Below are 26672 nucleotides of genomic sequence, written 5' to 3'. Positions count from 1 at the left end.
TTTTTTTGGTAACAAGGTAGTCTTCTCTTTAGGTAATGGTTTTTCCACATCTTTTTGGCATTCTTCTTGGTTGGATAGTGGATGCTTGAGGGACAATTTCCCTTCATTATTTTCGGCTTCGCTTTTGAAAGACGTCTCGGTGGGTGGTATGGGGGGTTGGGTGGGAGAGGAGTGGAAATGGGGAGATCTTGGAATTGATTCGCCGAATAGCCCCAGTTTAATTGACGATTGGTATTTATTACAAGGTAAGTTGAACCTTTTTTCTCCGAAGATGGAAGGAAAAGATAAGGCGGTTTGGAACGATAGTGCGGAAAATTCCTTCTCGGTAAAGGGGTGCTATGAATTTCTTTTTTCCTCTTTTATCCCGTGTGGCCCGGTCAATTATAATGATAAGGCTTTTAGTCTTGTGTGGAAGATGATAATTCCTCTCAAAATAAAAGTTTTTGGTTGGAGGTGTTTTCTTGAGAAAACTCCTACAAAAGATTCGCTCCTTCGTAGAGGTATTCTTTCTAATCCCATTGATACTTCTTGTGTTTTTTGTGGTGCCAATACCGAATCGTGTTATCATTTATTGATTGGTTGCCAAGTCGCCTCGCTAGTTTGGAAGGAAGTGGCCGGTTGGATAGATTTCTTAAATATGGGAATGGTTGATCTCATGGGTAGTTCTATGAGATGGTGTAGTTTTTGTAATCAAAAGAGGGTAAAAAAAGGTAAAGAAGGTTGTGTGTGGCTAGCTACGATTTGGTGTTTGTGGTGCACTAGGAATTGTATTATTTTTAGAGAGGAAGATTGTAGCGTTTCGGATATCGTTTGGAACATTAAAGCTTTGCTTTGGAGGTGGTCTTTTATTGGGAATATTACACAAACCAATTGTAATTTTTATGAGTTTTGTAAAAACCCTTTGTTTTATATCTCTTAAATTTTATTTGGTGTGTAATTTTCCTTTTTTTCCGAATATTTACTTGGATCTTTTGTAACCGAGTTTGAGAACTTTTGTTCTCCTTTAATGAAGCTTGCTTACAAAATATATATATATATATATATATATATATATATATATATATATATATATATATATATATATATATATATATATATATATATATTTAACGGTTTTAAAATTTTCTAACAAAAAAAAATTCTAACAAATCTCCTCTTGTGAAGACAATTATTATTTTGATTTAATCTTTCTATTTCGTTGTCTTCGTGTTAGGAGTGGTACTGATACATACGGTTCAAAAGTATGGGTCTCCTCCTTTGAAAAAAATGCAAGTTTTTGTTTTCTTCTATGGAATTATATGGACACTACGGTTCAAAAGTCTTAGGAGTGATATCACTAAAATTTCAACCACACAACTTATCCCTACTGAAGTGTTCCATACCACAAAACAAGAGCATGCAAAGACTCAATTTTCTTCTTTGCTAATGCTTAATTTCATGTTATGTTTCCTATTTTCTATATAAACACATGATAATCAATTGCTACTTCCAACATCACAAAGCTTTACAAAAAAGAGTTCAACTGTAAGTTTCTCTAAATGAGATCCTTACTTTTAGTATTGCCTTATTTTTCCCTTCACTTGGTTTTACTTTTACTTACACTTTTTACTTGCTACACTTTTTCATTATGCAATCCTCACGACACCTCTGCGTTGTTACACTTTAAGAACTCTTTTTTTGTCAACACTTCATCTAAACCTGAACATATTTATGATTATTACCGGCCGTTTCCTAGTTGTTCCTCTTTTTCTTTCAAGACAGAATCTTGGAAAAAGAGTAAAGATTGTTGTGAGTGGGATGGTGTCATGTGTGACAACGTTTCAGACTACGTGATTGGTCTGGATCTTAGTTGCAACAATCTAAAAGGTGAATTGCATCCCAATAGCACTATCTTTCAACTTAGACACCTTCAACAACTCAACTTGGCTTTTAATGATTTTTCTATGTCTCCACTCCATGTTGGTGTTGGTGATCTAGTTCATCTCACACATCTCAATCTATCATTATGTAACCTAACTGGTAATATTCCTTCCACAATCTCTCATTTGTCAAAATTAGTATCACTTGATCTTAACACAAACTACTATCAATTGGAACTCAATCCATTCACATGGAAGAAACTCATTCATAATGCTACTAATTTAAGGGAGCTTTATCTAGATAGTGTGAATATGAGTTCAATCAGAGAGAGCTCTTTGTCTATGCTAATGAATTTGTCATCCTCTTTGGTTTCTCTTAGTCTAGGAGAGACTGGGTTGCAAGGAAATTTGTCAACTGACATCCTCTCTCTACCTAATCTTCAAAAACAAGATTTGTCACGTAATGAATATCTTAGTGGTCAACTTCCAAAGTCCAACTGGAGCACTCCTCTTAGATACTTGGACCTCTCCGAAACTGCTTTCTCAGGTGAAATTCCTTATTCCATAGGTCAGTTGAAGTCTCTTACTCATTTAAACCTTCATTTCTGCAATTTTAATGGAATGGTTCCTCCATCTTTGTGGAACCTCACTCAACTTACATATTTGCACCTTGCTGCCAATAATTTTGAGGGTGAGATCTCATCATTACTTTCAAAACTTACAAACCTCACTTTGTTAGATCTTGGAGATAATAACTTTAGCAGCAACATTCCAAATGTTTTTGAAAGTTTAATCAAATTAGAGTATTTATTCATTTATAGTAATAAACTAGTTGGCCCAATTCCAAGTAAAATCACAAATCATTCAAAATTGATCATTCTGTATTTAGGACATAACATGTTAAATGGAACAATTCCACATTGGTGTTATAATTTGCCTTCTTTAGTGGAGTTGCACCTCAACGACAACCACCTCACAGGATTCACTGGTGACTTCTTAACTCATTCTTTGGAATCTTTGATTCTCTCTAATAACAACTTACATGGTCATTTTCCAAATTCAATATTTGAACTACAAAATCTTACTTACTTACATTTGTCATCAACAAATTTGAGTGGTGTTGTGCATTTTCACCAATTTTCAACATTTAAAAATCTACGATTCCTCAATCTTTCACACAATACTGCTCTTTCTATCAACATTGATAACAAAGCTAAAATCCTCACACCTAACCTTCAAGACTTATATTTATCATCAACTAACATTACTAATTTTCCTAAATTCCTAGCACCCCTACCAAATTTAAGAATATTAGATCTCTCTAATAACAACATTCATGGGAAAATTCCCAAATGGTTTCAAAGTCAGCTCTTAAGCTCATCATGGAAGAACATTGAACACATTGATCTTAGTTTCAACAAGTTGCAAGGAGATCTTCCAGTTCCACCATATAACATTCAATTTTTGTTGCTCTCAAATAACAACTTCACTGGAGACATTCCTTCAACTTTCTGCAATGTAATGTTCTTGGGTGTGCTCAATTTGGCACACAACAAATTAACAGGAACAATCCCAGAATGTCTAGGAACATTTTCTTATCTTCAAGTATTGGATTTACAAATGAACAAACTCTATGGAAGGATTCCTAGAACCTTTTCCGAACAAAATTTGTTTGAGACAATAAAGTTGAATGACAATCGATTGGAAGGACCACTACCACGCTCTTTGGCTCGATGCACATCCCTTGAGATTTTGGACCTTGGAAACAACAACATAGATGATGCATTTCCAAATTGGCTTGAAACTCTACAAGAGTTACAAGTACTCAGGCTACGATCAAATAAACTTCATGGTAAAATCTCATGTTCTAGCAGTGAGCATTCATTTTCGAAGTTGAGAATTTTTGACATCTCTCATAACAATTTAAGTGGACCCTTGCCAACATCATGCATCAAGAACTTCCAAGCAATGAAGAATGTAAATTACAGCCAAATTGGTTTGCATTACATGGGTAAGGAGAATTACTATAATGACTCTGTGGTGGTTGTAATGAAAGGTTTTTTTATGGAGCTAACAAGGATATTGACTACTTTCACAACAATTGATTTATCAAACAACATGTTTGAAGGAGAAATTCCTCATGTCATTGGAGAATTAATTTCTCTCATAGGTCTCAACCTTTCAAACAATGAAATCACAGGCAATATTCTTCAATCTCTGAGTAATTTGAGAAATTTGGAGTGGTTGGATCTCTCAAGGAACCAGTTGACGGGTGAGATTCCGACAGCTTTGACAAATTTGAATTTTCTCTCTGTCTTAAACCTTTCACAAAACCACCTTGAAGGAATGATACCTAAAGGACCACAGTTTGATACATTTGGAAATAAATCATATGGTGGAAATGCAATGTTATGTGGATTCCCGTTGTCTAAATCATGCATAAATGATGAAGATCACTCACCACGCTCAACTTCGATGAAGAGGAATCAGGATTTGGATGGAAAGCGGTGGTAACAGGATATACGTGTGGGGCAATATCTGGGCTGCTCTTTGGATATAATGTGTTCTTCATCGGAAAACCTGTATGGCTTGTAAGATTCTTTGAACGTATGTTTAACATAAGACTGAAGAGAACTCGCAACAGAGCCGGTGCAAATCGAAAAAGAGGGAATTAGTTTGATGTTAGTGTTTTCATATATTAAGATATTATTGCTTGAAGTTTGAACTTTTTCCGTTTGTGTAATGAAGCCTTATCTCTTTTAATATCATAAAGTTATCTATTTCAGATAACTAGTGAATGCTTGCTTGTGTTATTTTCATGTCTGTGTTGCAGCATGCACTTTATAAATGGCTTTAACGTTTGAAGAATATATGATATTATTGATTTTTGAAACCATATCCTTAGTTTGTGAATAAATGTTGCTTGATTGTCGATATTTTTATTCTTAATTATTAATGAGTCATTTTACTTTTTTATCCAATAATATATAGAAGGGACTTGTTGGAATTTGATTTTATTTTTCATGTTCAAAACTTGATTGTGACATTTTAAGCTAAATTATTATTATGAACGTTAATTACTCATATTATACAACTAATTTGTGTATTAGATTAATTTTGAAGGATTGGATAGTAAATGAACAGAAGAAAATGTGCTTGACGGAATTTTTTTTTAAGAAAATGTGCTTGTAGGAATTTTTAAAGGAATAACTATAAAATATAATGACATTTTAAAAAATTTAGGAGAATCCTTTAGTATCATATTACTCCCTTAATTGTTCTCGAATGAAGTTTATAAACTAATTTGTTTTTATATTTTCTTTGTTAGCTTTCTGGTGTCAGGGATCGAAGCCATAACAATTAGTTATCACATGACCAATAGTCTTATATTGTTATACTGGTTAATTTAATTGGACTTTACTTATTAGAAGATATTTAACTAATCGATTCGTTTTTAGTTGGTTAAAACTTTTGGTCACAAGGAACAAAGAGGGAACAACTTTCATGATTGAACAACTTTTATAATGATGCTTTGCAGAAAAACTAAATTAATAATATATTTTTATTACACAAATCTACTACAAGAAATACAAACATTTCCGGTAACTAAAAATTCTAATAACGTCAAGAAATACGTTGTAATTGTACTTTTTCATCTACTTCATTGCAAATATTTTCATCTGCCTTTGCACCTAAAAGGCGCTTGAATTTACCGAAACAAATTTTGCAATGGACAAGAACATGCCACAAGAAAATTAAAAGGGTGGAAGAATTTTTGGTTCATTCTTTGTGAGGTATAGCAGGCCATTTGAGAAATGCTTATTCGTTGGCGAGTTTTCATCCTTTTAAAGTGTCAAAAAATCTTGAGTTTAATCTCCTGCAATTCGTAAATGATACGATCATATTGGGTTAAGCATCGTGGGAAAATATGCGGTCCATTAAAGCTATGTTGCATAGCTTTGAAATGGCATATGGATTATGTGTAAACTTTCATAAAAGTAAAATCTTGGATTTTAATGTTGATTTCGGCTTCTTGTTGACAACATCTAACTTCTTATCTTGTGTGATTTGTCTCTTCCCTTTTACTTTCCTAGGCTTACCAATTGAGGATAACCCTTGTAGGCGCACAATTTGTGATCCATTTTGTTTAAGCTTCATAATCGTCTCTCTTCTTAAAAAAGGTAAACTTATTTCTCTTGGAGGTCAAGTGACACTTCTAAACTCAGTTTGGAATTTCATCCCTTTATTTTATTTCTCCTTCTTCAAAACCTTGAAAGTGGTTATTCAAAAAGTTATACAGATTCAACGAGCTTTCCTTTGGAATGGCGAAGAGAAGAAGAGGAGAATAAAATGGGTCTCCTGGACTGCAATTCGCAAATCCAAAGTTGAAGGTGGCTTAGGGGTCAAGCAATGTGAATTGTTCAACATCGTGTTGCTTAGTAAATGGGCATGGAAAATCATTTCAGATCATATATCTATTTGGAATCTCCTTTTAGCTTTCAAATATGGTGACATTAAGGAATTGATCCTTGATCCATCTTGGACTGTTAACAGTACGTAGAAATGTTTCGCTTTGATTGAGAGATCTAAGGGTTTTAGTAGGTGTTTGGAGGGACGATCCAAATTGGTCTGGAAATATATTGTTTGAAAATTAGGAAATGGTTTAGCAATTGACTTCTGGACGCGTATATGGATCGGTTCAATTCCTTTGAATTTGGTATTTCCTGCTTTATTTGATCTTGTGCGGGATTCATGAACAAACATTTATGGTTTAGGGCACTGGTTAAATGGTGTCTAGATTTAGAATGTGAGGATCAATCATATCTTTTTAAGATTCATCATGGTGTGAATGGGACAATTTGCATAACATTCTATCAAATGTTAACACAATCCCAGTTCTATATGATGTTTTTGTATGGTGGCGTCATGCAACAAGTTTTTCTGTTAAGACTGCTTGATATAGGATGGATTGCATTTCGGGTGCAGGTTCCAATTTGGATTTTTATCTGTCTAGTGCTCTAAAGTTGGGGTGGAAATCCTACGTCCCAAGCAACATTCAAGTCTTTGCTTGGAGACTTCTTTTGATTATGCTCCGAATAAGGGATGAATTGGCCAAAATAGGGGTTATCATTGGTGTGCACAACCTAGTATGTCTGCTCTGTTTAGGACCGACTGAAATGCACTTGCACCTTTTCCTTCTTTCTTTAGTGGTAGTTTGCTTGTAGCATAGTATGTTGGAATGGATCGGTCATGTTCAGATAGTTACCTGGTTTGGGATTTTGGATCATTTAAAGGTCTTTGAAAATCTTATGAAAGGAAAGATCAAGAAAAATGTGTGTCTGTTGTTTTGACTATCGGTTATTTGGTCTATTTAGTTGGTAAGAAATGACATCCTTTTTAAAGGAGGTCATAAAGTTGTGAGTGAAATGGTGTCATTCGCTAAAATTCAATCGTGGGATTGGTTAGAATGAAATCTAAAGGTCCTCTAGCCTTCGACATGAAAGATTGGCTTATAAATCTGTTAGCTTGCATTACTTAGCTTTATTTGTTGTTGACTTTTTTCTTGTATTCATTGATCTCTTTATACTTTGGTTGAGTACCCCTTATGCTCGAGTTAATACAATTTTTCTTGCTTATCAAAACTAGAAAAAACACTTGTTTATTTAGTACCAATCCCGGCCCTGCAGAAGTATAGAGTGTGCTACAGCATCGGGCGTCAAATTTTAGGGGGTCCAATTTTTTTTATAATTGGATAAAAAAATATTAAAAATAAAAATATTTAAAATATAAAAGTTATAATTTAAATAATATTTTGAATTTTTTTAGTGTTATGTTTGATTAATATACAATTGTATTTTTGATGTGTTATTTTTAATTATTAAAATCAATTTTGTTTTTAACAAAAAAAAATCGGCTCATTTCTTAAATTAAAACAGAGTCCCTGAATTGATTGGATCGATCCTATTTAGTACTAATAGGTTCACGTCATAGAAAAGACATTATTTAAAAGGAATTTATTGCATTTCTGGCAGGTCTTAGTCGCCGCAACTTGATATGCTATTTTTTTTCAAATTCTTTTCGGTATATTTTATGGTGGGTGTATGTATAATTATTTAAAACAATTCTTATAATAATTTAAATAATCATAAAAAAATTATTTATTTAAAATAATTAAATCATTTTAAAATAATAATTAAAACAAACTATCATACAATTAATAATACAACATGTTAATAAATAATAAACATACAAAATTAATACAAAATCAAAATAATAATATTACTTTGCATATAAACTCTATTTTTTAGGAAATAAACGATTTGACTCACAATCACTAATCACAAACACAAGGCAAAAGACTCCAAGAGGTCGAAGCGACATATGTTGCATTGGTGGTATTAGATAAACCTTGTAAGTCGAATTAATCCAAACTTGAATCGTGAATATAATCATTTTATTAGTTGTATTTTAAGCACTTTTAAAATGTCTTAGAATTGACTGGCATGAATACACAAAATAATTCAGTCTATATTTGAGTTTGCATAAGTTAGATGAAAACTTGAATGTAGGAAAGATAAAAATATAAAATTTTCTATAAAGATGATAGGCTTATATTATGTGATCCTCTTAATCCAAAATGGCCTATTTATAGGTGAAGTAGTGTTGTTTCACAAGCTTGTGACATTTGCTAAAACATATCATTTCAGCCAAGGGCGGTTCCAAGGCCCAGTGAGTCCGGGCACGCGCCCGAGCTCAACCCCTATTTTCTTTGTATTCCCTCCAATTTAATAGTCGATTTTTAAACAAAACCAGAGACAAAATTAGAGGTAAAATTAGTAAAAATAGTGTGTGAAAATTAAAATAGATGAATAATCAATGGTGTAAAGTTTTTGCCCAGGCTGCCTAAAATTCCTAGCTCCGCCACTGATTTCAGCAACACTTTACACTAAGTGTTGCAACTTTTCACAGTTTACCAACTATTGCAACATTTTAAAAAGTGTTTCCATTTTCGAATTCAAAAAATAACACAGAAGCAACAACTACAAAATACTGGAGCAACAACACAACCATGTGTGGCGGTTGTCGTCATGAGCTGGTTGGCGTCGTGCCTAAAGTATTCAAGTGTCGCCTACACGCCACAACTAACGCCTCTACACTTAGGGGTGGCAAAACAGGTCGTGGCCCGCGCACCCGCCAAAAAATGGCGAGTTGTGTTGGGATTTTAGGCCCGTCCCGCCAAAACCTGCCGCCCGCCATAGCCCGCCCCGCCAAAGCCCGCCCCTCCTTTAAAATTCTCTCTTTTTTAGTTAATTCTAGTAATTCCAATTCTTGATGGTTTATTTTATATATTTATTTATTAATATATGTAATATTTTTTTAAGTAAAATTTGTTTAAAAGTTGGTTTTATAAAAAAATGTTTTAAAAATTAAGTGAAAAGTTTAATTAAAAGGTAAACAAAATCTATTAATCTATTAAAAAATGAAAAAAAATATAAATAAAAATAGGCGGGCAAGCCCGCCGCCCGCCAACGCGCCATCTTGGCGGGGCGGACATGATTTTTATGCCCATTTCACTTGGCGGGCATGCCCGCCCCGCTCGTTTTTTGGCGGGCTTAAGGCGGGGCGGGGCGGGCGGCCCGTTTTGCCACCCCTATCTACACTCACTCCCCTCGTCCTAGAGTCAGTGTCGCGATAGCGGCGATGGAGAGTGTGGAGGCGATAAGTGGCATAAGACTTCGGACTACCACATTTGTAAATGTGGCACTTTATTCTCTTTTTAGTTAATGAATGAAACTCTATATAAGAACCATTAAATTGAGTTGAACTTTCTATGTGAAATTATTTTTCTTGAATTACTTGCAATTATCATTTTGAAACACACCAATGGCTATTAATGAATATTAATGGCAACAATCTCCACTTGTTTTAATAATCACAACATCAAATTCCAAAAAAAAAAACATAGAGTGTTACTCTCTTCGTCCCACGATGAGTGACTCATTTGAAATAAAATGATGTCCTAAAATTAGTGATCCATTTCAATTTCCAATACACTTTTTCTAATTATTCCCTTTAATTATTAAAATTTTCACCATTTTCAATACATGATAAGGATAGTATAGTAAAAAAAATATTTTATCTCTTACTTTTATACATTTTTCTTATTCTGTGTAAAATGGTATGTTGGATTACTCATTGTGAGACAGATGGAGTAATACAATTAAGTATCTTTCTATTTCAATTTAACTTTTATAAGGACAACACAAAATCTAATCTAAATTTTAGATAGCATTGTTTTAAACATGCTATTCCTTGTGCTTAGACCTGCATTACCTTACATACATTTTTTTAATTAATGGTTCTTCGATTATATATGCTGCCTAACACTATTTATGACAATATATTTTTCCTAATTCGTGAATTCATCTAGAAAAAAACTTCAATTTTCATTTTAAAACGACATCAACTCAAAATTCACATAGATGTTGAAAATTTCTTTAGCCACCTCCCTATGGGGGTCACCCCCAGCGAAAAACCCAAATTACCCCTGCTTCGGAAATGAACTTCCGAAGCATTGATTTTTTTTTAAAAATTTCCACAATTCGGAAGTGCATCTCCGAAAACACCTCATGGGGTGTGTGTTCGGAGATGAACTTCCGAAAACACCTTATGGGGGGTGTTTTCGGAGATGAACTTCCGAAAACACCTTTGTTCAGATTTTGAGGGGTTTCGGAAATGCACTTCCGAATTATGCAGAAACAGAGATTTTTTTTATGTTTTTCTTAACAGTTTCGTATTTTTAATTAAAAGAAACCGGGAAATAAAATAAACGACATATAAAGGTGAAAATACTAATATGATAAAAAAAAAGTAATATATACAACCGGTCTGAATCCAAATAATAATAATAATGTGCTAAAGATACAATCCGAAAACAAAAAATAAATAAACCCGACCACTACTGGGTGTGTCTAACCCTCTCTCCCTGGGACCTCCTCTGCCACCTATATGCCGCCGCACGGCCCGCATCAGTGACGATCATCTCCATCACGGCCACAGCCTCTGGACCGCCCTGCTGAACGACACCTCGATCTAACGCGTCCCGCCCAAGCATCTCTATCCGCTGGCAGATCGGCATGAGATCAATGGCGTGGTCATCCTCGGCCTGCTGGTTCTCCAGGATCTCCTCGTGTGCTGGCCTAGGAGCGCCGGGAACGTCGGGTCTCAACAGAGGATGTGACACCCGATAGAACCATGTGACGTATCCCTCCTCACTGTGCCAGTCCTGTGTGACCCGAGTGAGACGGTACTCCTGCGGTACCACATGATGCTATCAGTCCTCCCATATGGCAGTGAGCTGCACTCGGGTCACTGTGTCGGGAGCAGCCTCAAAGGGTGACCTGGGTCCGCTGCACGAATCCGAACTGACGCATGCACCGCTCAGGGAGATACCGGACCATGATGGTAGTCCCGCATGCCAGCCAGCCTGAATATAGAGCAATGTCGTCAAAGGGGACAATCTGAGCGTAGTCGCTGAACGGCCTCCAGGTGACGTCGTCGTGCATCGTGCGGTCCAGGTATCCACGGTATGGTCCCATCGCATCGTTCCCCCTCTAGAGAACGTATCTGGCGGCCCTGGGCATGGCGTCCACGTACGCAGGATCGATGTGAAAGCCGTGGATGCGGGAGAAGTAGGAGATGATCCAGCTCTGAAACAGAAACACGATAATGTATTAAAAATAAATACGAAACATAAATAAATAAATAAATACGATAATGGATTAAAATAAAACGTACCGTAAGTAGTGTGCAGGACCGACCAACTGCCTCGTCCTCCAGTTGGAGGCCTCATTCAGCTTTTGGTAGAGGTATGCCAGAGTAGCTGCCCCCCAGTTCCACTGGTGAACGGTATCCAGGTCCATGAAGTAGCGGAGGTAGGTCACGTCGACGTACCTTGCACTCTTGTCCACAAAGCATGCAGCGCCTACCACATGCATGTAACAGCACCGGAGAGCGCAGCCGCGGTGATACTGTGTGAATAGCTCGTCACCCTCCTGCTCGGCATCGGCCGCCGCGTCCAGGTGGTGCTCAAAATAAGCGCTCAGTGTGGTGAACCGGATATGAGGCCCAGATGTCGTGACGCACTCAAAGTGAGCAACCTCGTGCTCCATGCCCAAATAGAGTGTCATCTACTCAATGGCCTCGACCCTCTGAATCCGGGAGTGGTGCAACAGCGGCCCCCTAATCGGCAGGTGGAGAAGACACTACACGTCATGCAAGGTGATCGTCATCTCCCCAACCGGCAAGTGGAAAGAGGACGTCTCCTTGTGCCAGCGCTCCACAAATGCCCCCTGCATGCCGGTGCTGATGGTGGTGTACCCCGTCATGCAGAGCCCGCTAAGCCCTGAACCTCGCACATGGTCGTTAAACCACTCAGCTGCTGGTTTAAACAGACTGAAAATCTTCCGGGCGTGGTTCACCATTTTCAACGGCTCTCTCTCCTGTTACAAAAAAAACAAATAAGCGACATATATTAAATAAGCGACAAATAAACGGTTAAATTGTAAAAAATGGTGACAAATAAACGGTTAATTTATAAAAAATACCTCTCCCTCCCAGATACGCCGAGCGACGTGATCGTGGTAGTGAATCAGCACGGAAGTGTCAAAGGGCTCTCCCGGATAGTTGTCCTCCTGCTCATCCTCCTCCCCGGCTGGAGGGTCAACATCTGGTACCCCCTCCGGCTCGTGGTAGGGCACTGCCGCCACCTCCTCCTCATCCTCCTCCTCCTCTCGCTGGCGGGAAGAAGATACCCGGGCCAGCCGACTCCAAGATCCTGAAGCAGATGTACCCTCTCCCTCGCCCACGGGAACTCGCACACGTCGTCCCCGACCCTGCCCCCATCCCTGTGTCGACGCCAGCTGCGCCGCTGCACGCTCGCGTCTAGCCGACGCAGTCTGGGTCTCCCTACCTTGTCTGATGCGTGCTGGTTGGTTGCCTGACATGTTCCTGTAAACAATTGAAATCGATTAATATGCGAGACAAAAGAAAAAAACTAAAAAAATTGAACTTCTGATACAATTCGGAAGTTCATTTCCGAAACTGGGATGGAGGTGTTTTCGGAAATGAACTTCCGAAACACCCCTGCGAGGAAGTTTTCTGCAACTTCCATGGCAGACCCCTAAACCAAACATCAAACATATGTCTACACATTCTAAACATCCTAAATATCAGTATAAACCTAACCTAATACATTTTTTGCTATTTGTAAACACCCTAATATACATTTTAATCATAGATCTTAAAATCAAAATGCTTACCGATTGAATAGATTGAAGGACTTTTGAATGTAATAGAGCAAGTAGATGGAGCCTTTGAGGTAGCTTGGAACTGGTTTGCACAAAAATCTCTTGGGGTTGAGTTTGGAAGAAGATTAGGGTAAATGATTAGGGGGAGGGGGCTGTTTTGCTTAATCTGCAAAACGCGCAGTATTTCGGAAATGAACTTCTGAAATGCTGTTTTCGGAAATGAACTTCCGAAATAAGACAATTTTTTCAAAAAAAAAGGCGCTTTCGGAGATGCATCTCCGAAAACACCTTTTTCTTGCATTTCGGAAATGCATTTCCGAAGTTAGGGGTAGTTTGGGTTTTTCACCAGAGGTGACCAAGAAGACATGGGGTTGATAAAGAAATTTTCTAGATGTTTCATGTTTCTGCATAACTATAACTAGTTGACTAATTTTAATATTGTCATATGTGTAGATACATTTAGGTATTGTTTGGCCCGACTTTTTATCTACTTTTCTTCTCCTTATAAGGAGATGGAGGGCCAAACACATTTTTTATGAAGCTCTTATGAAAAAAAGTAGCTTTTTTTTAAAGACAAAAAATTGAGTAAAAGGAACTTGTAAAAAAGGAGTTGAAACCAACTTTTTCGAAGCTTAAAATATGTGGCCGCGGTTCGAATCCCATTGAAAACACTTTTCTTTAAAAAAAATGGCACTATTACAATAGACCGTAAGTTTTTTAATTTTTTCTATGATTAATAACATCTAAAGTTATATTTTATTTATTATTTTTTTCTTCTTCTGTTTACATTATCATTTTTGTAGATGCTAGTATTGTCCAACTTTTTATTCATTTTGCATATTATATCTTGTTTTATTGTATAATATTTTCAATAATAATTATTAATTTTTTTATATTATACACTAAATTATATATATGTTAATACAACAATTAATCAATACGCATTATATATATATATATATATATATATATATATATATATATATATATATATATATATATATATATATATTAAAAAACAACTTTTAAATTAAAAATAATTTTAAAGTTTAAAAAATAATCATAATCAAACAACTTTAATTTTATTTTAAAAGCTCTTATTTTTAACTTTAACTTTAAAGTAACTTTTAAGACTTAAAAAAGTTGGGCCAAACGAGCTCTTAAAACCGTAAAAAAATACAATTAAAAAGATGATTATCAAGAAACAGAATGGAAAATAATTAGAAGATGAACATTGATTGCCCTTGCATGTAAAAAGAGAAAGTGGTGATAGTTGTGTGTGGACCATTATGACGATTTTTTAAATAAAAAGTACTCTCTACATTTAATATAATATAGCCGTTATGGAAACAAACAAACGTCACAATATGCTCCCAACCCAACCACACCACTTCCACATGTTTCCAAACAAAAACATTGTTTTATGGAATTTAATATTCCTTCTCCCAATTGCCCATTTATTAATATTTTTTATTCATGCCAAAAAAATTATTTTTTGTAAAATTAATATGACTTTTGATTGTTTGCTATATTAGAATCCATATTTTATACCATAAAAAAATATACAAATATATAAGGGATATGGACAATCTCATGCCGTTTTGATTTAGTCTTTCTTCTTTTTCTTATAAAGAATTATTAATTGATATTAGAGTAGTAAATATTTATATATGTATTTTAAGAATTAATCTAAAATAATAATATCATAAAGCGATTAAATCCAACATAATAAATTTTATTATATTTTTCATATTTTTTTATATTTTAAGTAAGAAAATGACTTTATTCCATTTTTTCCACTAAAAAACATATTGTCATATTATTCACAAATTCCTAATAATAGTAGAGATGACAACGGGTCGGATCGGATGCAGGTTTCACACTACTCAAACATGCATTCGAAATCGACACCCAAACCCAAACCCTAATGTTATTCGGGTAGCAATACAACACTCACGCTCACACCCGTTGGATTCGGGTTTTTTCACCCAAATTCAAACCCGCAAAAAAATATATAAAATACATTTTTCCCACAATTTTCTTACAGATTTGGGTCTGTTTGTCTTGTCCTCCCTAAATAATAGAATATGATTTCATACCTATTTAACTTTAAAAAACTTCAAGTTATGAATTTTGTCATTATTTTAAAATATCTAAATAAGAAATATAATTAAAAAAATTCATATCACATAAAAAAAATCACTTTTTCAAGTCAAAAACACTTCAATTTTATTCCATTTTTTAATGCTTAAATTCTTATTTTTTATATATAATATTTTACTTCTTTTTCATCATGCACGTTTCAGACAGAGTATGGCTAGTTGGTCGGCACGCTATTCATGAATGAGTAGGCACAATTCATATCTCAGCAAATTGAGACGTTTCGTTACAAATTTTATATTTTTACTATACCCTTTGAAATCAAAACCCATAAAGTTTGCAACTTTTGACTTATTTTCTTCTGGTTTTCTCCATTTTGCCCCTGCTTGAGCGTTGAACTAACATTAACATTAACAGTAACAGTGTCACTCTCATCATCTCAGTTTTGGTTTCATCAATAACTCCTTTCTGTTTGTTTCACCTTTTTGCTGTTTCAGAATTTTGATGCTAAACAAGGTAATGTATACTCTATGCAATGGGTCTAATGTTTTTTTTTCTATGTTCCTTTTTTTCATTGTTAACTGTTTCAATTGTAGATTTTTGTTCTGTGTTTTTAAGAATAATGTTTTTGTTATACAAAAAGACAATTTTTATTTGTTTTGATGCTTGATGAAGAATTAGATGAAATATATGGGTGAAAGAAAAATAATTTCTTGAATTTATGAATTTTCAGCCCCACCACTTTACTTTTTTTTCAATCTTATGTTTTTAGATCAGATGTTAAATCATAATGTCACTATCTTGCTTCAAAAGAACATTGTACTTTCAAATTCTGTGATTTGATGTGACTATCTTGCATGCAATTTTTTTTGTGATGTATAAAAGTTTGCAATTTCAAATGAAATGGTTTTGATGAAATCATGAAATTTTGTATATTTGCAGTGAGTAGTTTGTTTGTTGTGAATTGAAGAACATGGCTTCACTTGGAGATATAGGATTTGCAGCTGCAATAAACATCCTTACTGCAATTGCTTTCTTACTTGCATTTGCGATACTTCGGATTCAGCCTATAAACGATAGGGTTTATTTTCCGAAATGGTATTTGAAAGGTTTAAGGACAAGTCCGTTGCAAGGAGGGGCGTTTGTGTCGAAATTTGTCAATATAGACTTCAGGTCATACGTAAAGTTCTTGAATTGGATGCCTGCAGCGTTGAAAATGCCGGAACCTGAACTAATTGAACATGCTGGTTTGGATTCTGCTGTGTACTTGAGGATTTACTTAATCGGGTATGCTCGGTTATTCTTCGACTCGTCTAATATTAAAGGTTTATTTGTGTCTTTATATTTACTAACTGCGTTATCTTATAAAATTGAAGTGCAGGCTGAAAATATTTGTCCCAATTTCACTCCTTGCATTTTCTGTTATGGTTCCTGTCAATTGGACTAATAACACGTTGGAGCGTTCAAATGTGGAATATACAAGCGTAGATAAGCTTTCAATTTCAAATATTCCAATGGGATCAAATAGGTATGCAAAACTGTTAAACTTATATTTCTTGTTTTCTAACATTTGGTACGAACTTTATATTTACATAATACCTCTGTGTGTTTCCTTATCTTTCAACAACTCATTATTTATTGCAGATTTTGGACTCATTTGGTAATGGCTTATGCCTTTACCTTCTGGACATGCTATATCTTGAAAAGGGAGTATCAAATAGTTGCAGCAATGAGATTGTCTTTTCTTGCATCTGAACGACGCCGTCCTGATCAATTCACGGTAAGATCAAGCCTTATCACACTCATAGATAAAATATGCTAATAATCATAGTAGCACCGCTTCTAAGATAAGGATATATATTCCAAAATGACTTTGCTTTTTCATTTTGTTCCTCCATGCTCCTTTTTCAAGAAACTGACGTGAGTTTGTGCAGGTACTTGTTAGGAATGTACCACCGGATGCCGATGAATCAGTCAGTGAGCTAGTTGAACATTTCTTTTTGGTCAATCATCCAGATAACTATCTCACTCATCAGGTATGATCCTTTTTTTGCTACAACTGCACATACCTAATTGTTTATCTTTGTCTCGAGCTTGTAATACTAACAATGTTGTGTAACTTAAACTATTGGATTACGCATATCAAAACAGTCAAGTTTACTTGTTATTACTTCAAATTCAAATCCATTTTTACTTATGTTCCAATTGATAGTAGTTTTCTCTATTATAAGAAGCAAATAATGTGATGCGTCTAAAAGAAGATATATCTGGTATCGAGATTTAAATCTTGCTACGGCTGTATTGTTTTCCTTACTTTTAGAGATATTTTGCAGGTTGTTTACGATGCAAAGAAACTCTCTAGTCTAGTTGCCCAGAAAAAGAAAAAACAGAATTGGCTTGACTACTATGAACTTAAATATTCTAGAAACCAAACCATAAGGCCAACTGTAAAGGTACGCCATTTCGAGTAATCCGGTCTCTATAAACTCCAAGTCATCTTCCATTTCATTTTCCTCTTCCCTCTTGCACTATCTAATTCTTTGTGGCTAACGTTATACTTGCAGACTAAATGTTTAGGCCTTTGTGGTAGTAAAGTGGATGCTATTGATTTTTATACTGGTGCAATTGAGAGGCTATCGAGAGACGTAAGCAGACCTTCTGATAAATATATTTCTTGCATAAGAAGTTATTAAATTGTTCATTTTTAATGTAAGATGTTTCTCTAAAATTTCAGATAGAGTTGGAGAAAGAAAAGGTCACGAAGAATTCTAAATCTATAATGCCAGCGGCTTTTGTTTCCTTCAGAACTCGTTGGGGTGCGGCAGTTTGTGCACAGACTCAACAAACTAGAAATCCGACGACATGGTTGACAGAATGGGCTCCAGAACCCCGTGACGTGTATTGGGATAACATGGCTATACCATATGTTTCACTCACAATAAGGAGGCTTGTAATTGCTGTTGCGTTCTTCTTTCTCACATTCTTCTTCATGATTCCAATTGCATTCGTACAGTCACTTGCTAATATTGAAGGCATCGAAAAAGCAGCACCTTTCCTCAAAGCCATCATTGAAATGTATTGTTATTTCTTTTTTCATTTTTCACATTTTATTATTACATTTTTCTGTTTATTGGTTAACATAGCTTCATGTTTATTGCAGAAAAGTAATTAAATCTCTTATACAAGGTTTACTTCCTGGGATTGCTTTGAAGATATTCCTCATATTTTTGCCATCAATATTGATGATGATGTCCAAGTTTGAAGGGTTTGTTAGCAAATCTGCTCTAGAAAGAAGAGCAGCCACAAGATATTACATCTTTCAGTTCATTAATGTGTTTCTCGGGAGTATAATTACCGGAACGGCATTCCAACAACTAGATAAATTCCTCCATCAGTCTGCAAATGAGTAAGTGCTCCTCTTATACGCATGCATTTATATAATTGTATGTACTCATATTATCAACGGTTGATTTACTTGTACATGGTTTGTTTCTTCATAATGCAAAAAAATTGTGTGTATGCAGAATTCCGAAGACAATCGGTGTTTCGATTCCAATGAAAGCGACTTTCTTCATAACATACATAATGGTTGATGGGTGGGCTGGATGTGCTGGTGAGATTTTAAGATTGAAGCCTTTGATATTTTATCACTTAAAGAATTTCTTGTTGGTGAAGACTGAAAAAGACCGAGAAGAAGCAATGGATCCAGGGACTTTTGGTTTCAATACCGGAGAACCTCAAATTCAACTTTATTTCTTGCTTGGCCTTGTGTACGCCGTGGTCACGCCATTTCTACTTCCATACATCATTGTGTTCTTTGGTTTGGCATATCTTGTCTACCGTCATCAGGTAGATAGATATTCACGTTGTTTCGATTCTCGTCGTTACCGGTTTTACACACTTACCACGAACATGATTACCGATTTTGTATGATATTAATGGCTTAAACTGAATGGCAGATTATAAATGTGTACAACCAAGAGTATGAGAGTGCGGGAGCATTCTGGCCTGATATTCACGGACGTATTGTATTTGCGTTAGTTATCTCACAACTTCTGTTAATGGGATTATTGAGTACAAAAGAAGCTGCTAACTCAACTCCACTACTCATCGCTCTCCCGGTTTTGACAATATGGTTTCATCGGTTTTGCAAGGGAAGCTACGAACCTGCTTTCACTACTCATCCATTACAGGTTAGTCCCGAGGTTGAAATTAGTATTCTGCGTATTTTACAAACAAAAAGCAATATTTTAGGCCTACCCTATGTTTCGAACTTGCTTCTTTATAAGTTGTGTGTTAAATTTTCTTGTGTTTCTTGTTTTGTGGCGTGTGAACTTCAGGAAGCAATGGTGAAAGATACATTGGAGCGTACAAAAGAGCCAAACTTCAATTTGAAAGAGTTTCTCCAAACTGCATATATCCATCCAGTTTTCAGAGATGGTGATGACTCAGACAGTGATGCAATGAGTCAAGAGTGGAAGGAAGAGCCGGTTGTTGTCCAAACAAAACGCCAGTCGCGGAGGAATACACCTGCACCTAGCAAACATAGTGGTTCGTTACTGTCCTCGGTGCATGACACGGGTGAAGTATGATGATGAGCATTAACAGTCTTAGAGTTAATGCAGCATAGTTATATAGTTAGATTGCAGGTTCCTGGAGGTAGCATAGTTGCCTTGGTTCACAAGTCACTATAATAAACATTGCACAGTGATTTCCGGATTTTCTTTTGTACATAAATATGCAAAGCAAGAAAATTTTGGGATGAGAGAGATGACATAAGGTATTCAGGTCAAATTTTAAAAAGTTTTTATCAATTGTGTATCAAATTTTCAGCATCTTTGTTTTATCAATTATCTACTTAATATAAATCTAAGGTTGTCATGATGACAACCCTAGACACATGTCATGTTGATAGATACTCTAACATCATTTCTAAACACATGTCCTCTTCATAGCAACTCTATCACCAACTCTAATTCTATTTTTTAAAAATTAATTTTACATTAATACCAAATAACTAATAATAATAATAATAATAATATAATATTTTACTAACACTATTAAAAATAATAGTAATATAATATTTTACTAACACTATTAAAAATAATAATAATATAATATTTTACTAACACAATTAAAAATAATAATAATATAATATTTTACTAACACTATTAAAAATAATAATAATATAATATTTTACTAACACTATTAAAAATAATAATAATATAATTAACTATCACTATTAAAAATAATAATAATAATATTGATAACAATAATAATAATAAAAATAATAATAATAATAATAATAACAACAATAATATAATTAGCTACCACTAATAAATCTTTTTTATTTTGATTAAAAAAATTTAGGTGATAAGATATTACATTACAATTAACTTTTAATAAAAAGTATTATTAATATTTCTTAATTTTACATTAATAAACTATAACAAATAACTAATAATATAATATTCTACTAATACTATTAAAAATAATAACAATAATGATATAATATTCTACTAACACTATTAAAAATAATAATAATAAATAATAAAAATAATTGTAACAATATAATCAACTACCAATATTAAATCTTTTTTATTTTGATTAAAAAAACTAGGTAATAAGATATTATATTTCAATTAACATTTAATAAAAAATAATATTAATATTTTCTTATAAAAAAATAAAATGATTATAGTATTTTTTACTTTATATTTTACAAAATTGATTTTTATATGTAATATTCAGATTTTTATCTCTCTCTCTCTATCTCTTCAGTAAAGATATTGCGAAAACTAAAAAGAAATTATTTAAAAACAAATATTGTAAAATTTCTATTTTTATATGCTGTTTGTATAATATTTTATATATTTTAATAGTTATTATATTTTATACAATAATATATTTTATAAAATTCTATGTTCACTGCTCAATTCTATATATTTTATACAATAATTATTACGACTGCTCAATTCACTTTTTAGGTTCATTAATATAAAATAAAAATATGACAACAATTCTTGATAAAATCGTAATTATGCTATTTACTATTTTGTCCCTACAATAATTAAAAATATATAATAAAAGTATTAATAAATATAATAATTATAATATTACTATTTGGTCCCTACAATAAAAAAATAATAGTTATAATAATTATAATAATAATAATAATAATAATAATAATAATAATAATAATATAATATAGACTCACCATTATTAATAATAATAATAATAATAACAACATATATAATAAATAATAATTTCATAACTTATTTTTAAAACAATTTCGACCTAATTAATTAAATATCCCAACCAATATAAAAAAAAAAAAACTTATCTCTTTTCCCAGTTGAAAAAATCATTGTTTTTAATATAAATTAAAAATTTATGTTTAGGTAATATGTAATAATAATAATAATAATAATAATAATAATAATAATAACAAAAACAATAAATTAAAAGAATATAATTATACATTACAAAAGTTTTAATAAATTTTAGAATTTAAAATTAAAAATAATCAAAAAATTAATTTAATTTCAATTTATTTCTATAATTTTTTATTTCTTTTATTTTATGTCTATTCAATACATCCAATTTATTGAAATTTATAAATAAAAAAAGTAGGAAAGATGAGAAAGAATATATAGAATCGAAGAATAAAGAGTCGACGAATAAAATTGAAAATCAATTAAATGTGCAAATAAATTTTGTAACTGATGGAATAAAAGGTCTAATGAATGGTAGGTGGTTATGGAATAGGAATAATGAAATAGATTAACAAAAGAAAAAAAATTAAAAATGATAGATTTGAATAGATTAATAATTCCGTCATATTTAATATTTTTTTGAGATATTTTATTAGAGATTAAAAAATAAATAATATTACTCAAATAACATATAAAAATAGAAATTTTATGATATATTTTTTTTAAATGATTTTTTTTTAGTTTTTATAACATTTTTGATGAAGAGATAGAGATAAAAAAAAAATGAAAGTTGCATATAAAAATCAGTTTTGACAAATATAAAGTAAAAAATATCATATTAAAAATATTAATAAAACTTTTTATTAAAAGTTAGTTGTGATGTAATATCTTATTATCTAACTTTTTTAATCAAAATAAAAAAATTAATAGTGGTAATTGATTATATATAAACATTAAAGAAAAAAAACAGCATTTTTAGTTACTACTCAATAAAAATAAAAAATTAAAAAGCAATGCTACTCTCAAATAATTCTTTTGTTAATTTTCATCTTTTGTTTCTATAATAAAAAAAATTAAAAACATGTGTTTAAATTAGAAATAATAAACAATAAACATATTTTAATTATAATGATGACAAATTAAAGTTATGCTTAAAAGTATTATTTGTAACTCTTATAATAAGTTATATTGATAATAAAACGATAACCCATTAAATGTTTTTGTTAACCTCTATTCAATTTCTTTATTTATTAAAAAAAAAATCAATATAAATAGGTCTTATCTACCATCACAATCCATATGAAAATGAGATCTTCTTTTTCTTTTGTGTTGATATTTTTATTATTTTTTCTTAGTTCTCACTTATATTTTAACTGTCTTTTGATTTATATTGCACGCTAATGACTCTAATTTATGTTGCAGGTCCTTGACTCAATTTAATCTATGTATCAATTATTTAAACATTTTGTCAATAGTTTTATGTAATAATTTGTTTTTAGAATCAATATAATATTTCGTTATTTACTTTTACAATTTCCTCTTCTTTTTACTGTTTATTTAAATATAATTATTTTTGTTATGTGGATGAAAAAAGAGGATAAAGAAAATTTTTATTGTTTTTACTTTTATATCCTTCCTACTTAAAAATCCTGAGAAAAATCTTAGTTCATGTAAGTATAATTTTAAAAGTAATCTTTAAGAAATGTGTAATTGATTTAAATTTATTTATTTAATTATTATAGATTTTCAATAAACAAAAATATTTATTTGAGCTTAGTATTAAAATGGGAGTTGTAAGAGTAAGGTGGGTCTTGATGGAATGTTTAGCTTGATATAGATTGAAAAAACTAAATAAATTGGTCATTTGAAAATAAAATTAGTAAAATTTGATCTCTATAGAATTCAATTAAATTTTTTTTATTTGTTATATCATCTCACATCAGATTGATTATTGGTGTAGTAACAACCTTAGAATAAATATTTTATAAATAATAATATTAAATTTTTTAATTAAACATGAGATTGAAATATACTACTTTTACCATATCAATTAGATTTCTAAATCTTATGACAACCTTAAAAAAATAACTATATCTCTAATGTTGCTAGGTCATTGTATTAGTATTTTTAACATTTTCTTTTTTTAACTAATAAATTAATATTTTAATTTTATAGATTAAAATTAGTTTTAATAAAAATAATATTAATTGAAAACTCTACATTGAATCATCATTAAAAAAATGTTTAATTGAATCATCAATGTTTCAAATTTAATGATAATTATAAATTTAAAATATTAAATATTTTACTTAATTGACGTTTCTTAATGATTAATTGTTTTTATCTCTCTTATGTATTGAATATGTGTCACATTTTTCGCATAATATAATTCTACAACACTATTATTTTATAAATTATAATATTAGAATTTTTAATTTGATTATTGACTTTTACAATTGTTTAAAGATGAAAAGAATAATTATAGAGCACCATTGTCCTATAAATTTAAGAGTATTATATAATATTTCATTTTAAGAAAAGGGTCTTACAATATATTTTATCACATATTTTAACCATGAACTTAATATTTTAACAAAACAACAAAAATATTAATTGTTAAATGTATCATTTTTTCAATTACTCATTAATTAATTTTATAAACTTAAATATTATAATTTTTAAGTTGATTATGATTTAAAGACATCTATTCAATACATCATTATAAAACTTTTGAAATGAACCATCATCACTTCAAAATTAATAATAATAATAATAATAATAATAATAATAATAATAATAATATAAATATCTTTTTAAAATATACTTATTTTAGATATTATAGTCATAATAATAAATATAATAATAATATTTTAAAGTTTAAAATTTTATATACACTGACAGTAATATATTATTGGACAACCGCGCAACGCGCGGGTTATATACTAGTTGATTTAAAGATTCGGAAGCCAAGCATATGAATTTAATTTTTCTTTAAAGGATGGAAAGTTCAGCATAAAATATATTAATAAGTATATGTTTCTAATTAAATGAAGTCGGCAGTTATTTTTAACAAGTAACATTTAATACATTTGGAAATTGATTGGGCCCAAAAAAGGTAACGCCAACAAAAGGGAATTTCTTTTCCCATCTCCTCAATGCCTTCTAACAAACCTTTGATGGAAACCTAAAAATGTTTCTAGAGTTCGTAGATGCATCGCCGGATGCACGTATTTCACACAAGATTGAACGCAAACAAGTGAGCCATTTCATTATACTTAATTTTAGTCCAGAGTCGCATCTCAGAAAGTGTATTTGTTATATTTCGAAGATGCATATCTAAAAATGACGTTAATACTTCAAAACAACAACAAAAACCGTATAAGATCTAGAACCACAACAACTTGACATTAAATTAAAGCACTCTACATTACATAGATAGTCGTTAACTTAAATTTAACATTACATATCATTCATTATACATGGGTAATTTAGGACGTTGCAACATATTGATAATATCTTTGACGGAACTTACAATCTTTGCATCCACTTCAATTGGACCCTTTGTTGCATAGTGGCGAAAAGTACTTCACATAACCTTTAAATCTTCATCTGTCTTCAGTTTGAAGTTGGTGAACTGAATCTTCACTTTGCTGTCAAACGAGTGTGAACGATAGTCGAGCTTGACAAATCTTCCATTTTCTGGATATCACAGGTAAGTATTTAGTTTAGATATCAGATCGGCGAGATTTATGTTCTCGGTGACACTAAATTGAAATAGCGGCTTCTCACCATTGAAACATACAAAATGCAAGGTGGGGATAGGTATTTATTCACTTATTGTAGTGTGTTTTGTAGAAAATATGGGATGAGAGACACTCTATTTATACAAGTCTTTAATCGCTATGCATCTTAGAAACATTATCTTGTCATCAGGACACTTTTCGAAGATGCATATTCGGATAAATCCTTTTTGATGAAAAAATGGTGTTTACGGATATGCACATGCGTAAAAGTTGTGTTTTTTTTAATTAGTATGGGGTTTATTCAGATATATCCGGAATCACCCCTGAACCAACGGACCAGAAACTTTGTAAACATAAATAGAAGTTGTAAACCATAAAAAATGTATACAAAAACAGTCGACATTTACACAATCATTGTTGAATATATATATTACTTATGTATTAAATCATATCAAGATTACATCGTTGATAATAATACATTCAATTTACGAAACATACGACAGTCACACCATCAGTGTTGAATATATATTACTTATGTCTGAAACAATTTCCTCTTCCAGTTTCAGACGACATACGATGGGATGACCAACTAGCTCGGTTCGCAAGGCATGATTATGTAAACCAAAAATTACATTAAATTTCCAAGTATCATTCACCTTACAATATCCTCACAATTTAGACGGATACACACATTTTCTCGATCCAGTGTCATCACGTTTCAACTTCCGAATCAGTGGAACGTACGAATCACTTCTCTCGAATCTCATGCTTACAAATACTTACCTTCTATTAGAGCCATTGTCAAACATTCCAATTACAATGCCAAATCCCAATTTCTTGGCATCCATACGGGCCCATTGAAGCATAAGTTCACGAACAGTAAACAATTGTTCATTTCCATGGGTATTGGGTTATGGATGAGGTATGGAGTGTGGGAGAGATGATCAAGCAAGGTGGTGATATATTCGATTTCCCGCTTAATATTTTCGGAGTTACATCTCCGAAAATATTATTAAATGGTTAAATAAATTATCTCAATGAAAAACGCATAGTAAATGGGTTCAGGAGTGTTTTCAGAGATACATCTCTGAATACACCCCCCCCCCATTAATGTTTCGCAAAAATGGGGTAGCTGCTTGATTTACAAAGGATTAGGTGATTTAAGGTGTATCCGGAGATGTATCTCCGAAAATACCTGAGGGCAATTTAGAATTTTCATAGGTGTCAGCGACACCATAAAGGTTGAAAAAGAAATTTTCCAAACAAGATACATACACTATTGAGAAAACATCAAATACTTGGTTGTGTTTGTTTCAAAGATTGAAATTAGATTTTCGAAAATATAATTATAAGTTTGTTTCAAGTTTTTAAAAATTGTTCTTGGTACTTTTTATTTCAGGAATGTTGTTTCCACATTATATTTTTCACAATTATTTCCATTTTTAA

General features: G+C 32.2%; 1 protein-coding gene and 1 pseudogene across 1 annotated transcript; both read left to right on the top strand.

Moving 5' to 3' along the window:
• Positions 1-1371: 1371 nt before the first annotated feature.
• LOC131615994 (receptor-like protein 7) lies at positions 1372-4762 on the top strand (annotated as a pseudogene).
• Positions 4763-15492: 10730 nt separating this feature from the next.
• On the top strand, positions 15493-20137 carry LOC131617885 (CSC1-like protein At3g21620). Its single transcript, XM_058889155.1, has 12 exons — positions 15493-15784; positions 16211-16555; positions 16650-16796; positions 16913-17048; positions 17203-17304; positions 17602-17721; positions 17833-17913; positions 18003-18343; positions 18429-18674; positions 18793-19117; positions 19228-19461; positions 19609-20137. Exons 2-12 carry the CDS (start codon positions 16242-16244, stop codon positions 19858-19860), a joined length of 2298 nt encoding a protein of 765 aa, XP_058745138.1. The 5' UTR covers positions 15493-15784; positions 16211-16241; the 3' UTR covers positions 19861-20137.
• The last annotated feature ends 6535 nt before the right edge of the window (positions 20138-26672 follow it).

Source organism: Vicia villosa, linkage group LG7, assembly GCF_029867415.1.
Source record: "Vicia villosa cultivar HV-30 ecotype Madison, WI linkage group LG7, Vvil1.0, whole genome shotgun sequence".
NCBI lineage: Eukaryota > Viridiplantae > Streptophyta > Magnoliopsida > Fabales > Fabaceae > Vicia > Vicia villosa.
This window is presented reverse-complemented; position numbering and strand designations above follow the sequence as displayed.

Bases quoted from the DNA above. Each gene is read 5' to 3' on its own strand.
- LOC131617885 (XM_058889155.1), top strand. From the start codon at position 16,242: ATGGCTTCACTTGGAGATATAGGATTTGCAGCTGCAATAAACATCCTT. The intron at 17,049-17,202 runs GTAAGATCAAGC...GAGTTTGTGCAG, and splicing joins GCCGTCCTGATCAATTCACG to GTACTTGTTAGGAATGTACC. The intron at 19,462-19,608 runs GTTAGTCCCGAG...TGTGAACTTCAG, and splicing joins TCACTACTCATCCATTACAG to GAAGCAATGGTGAAAGATAC.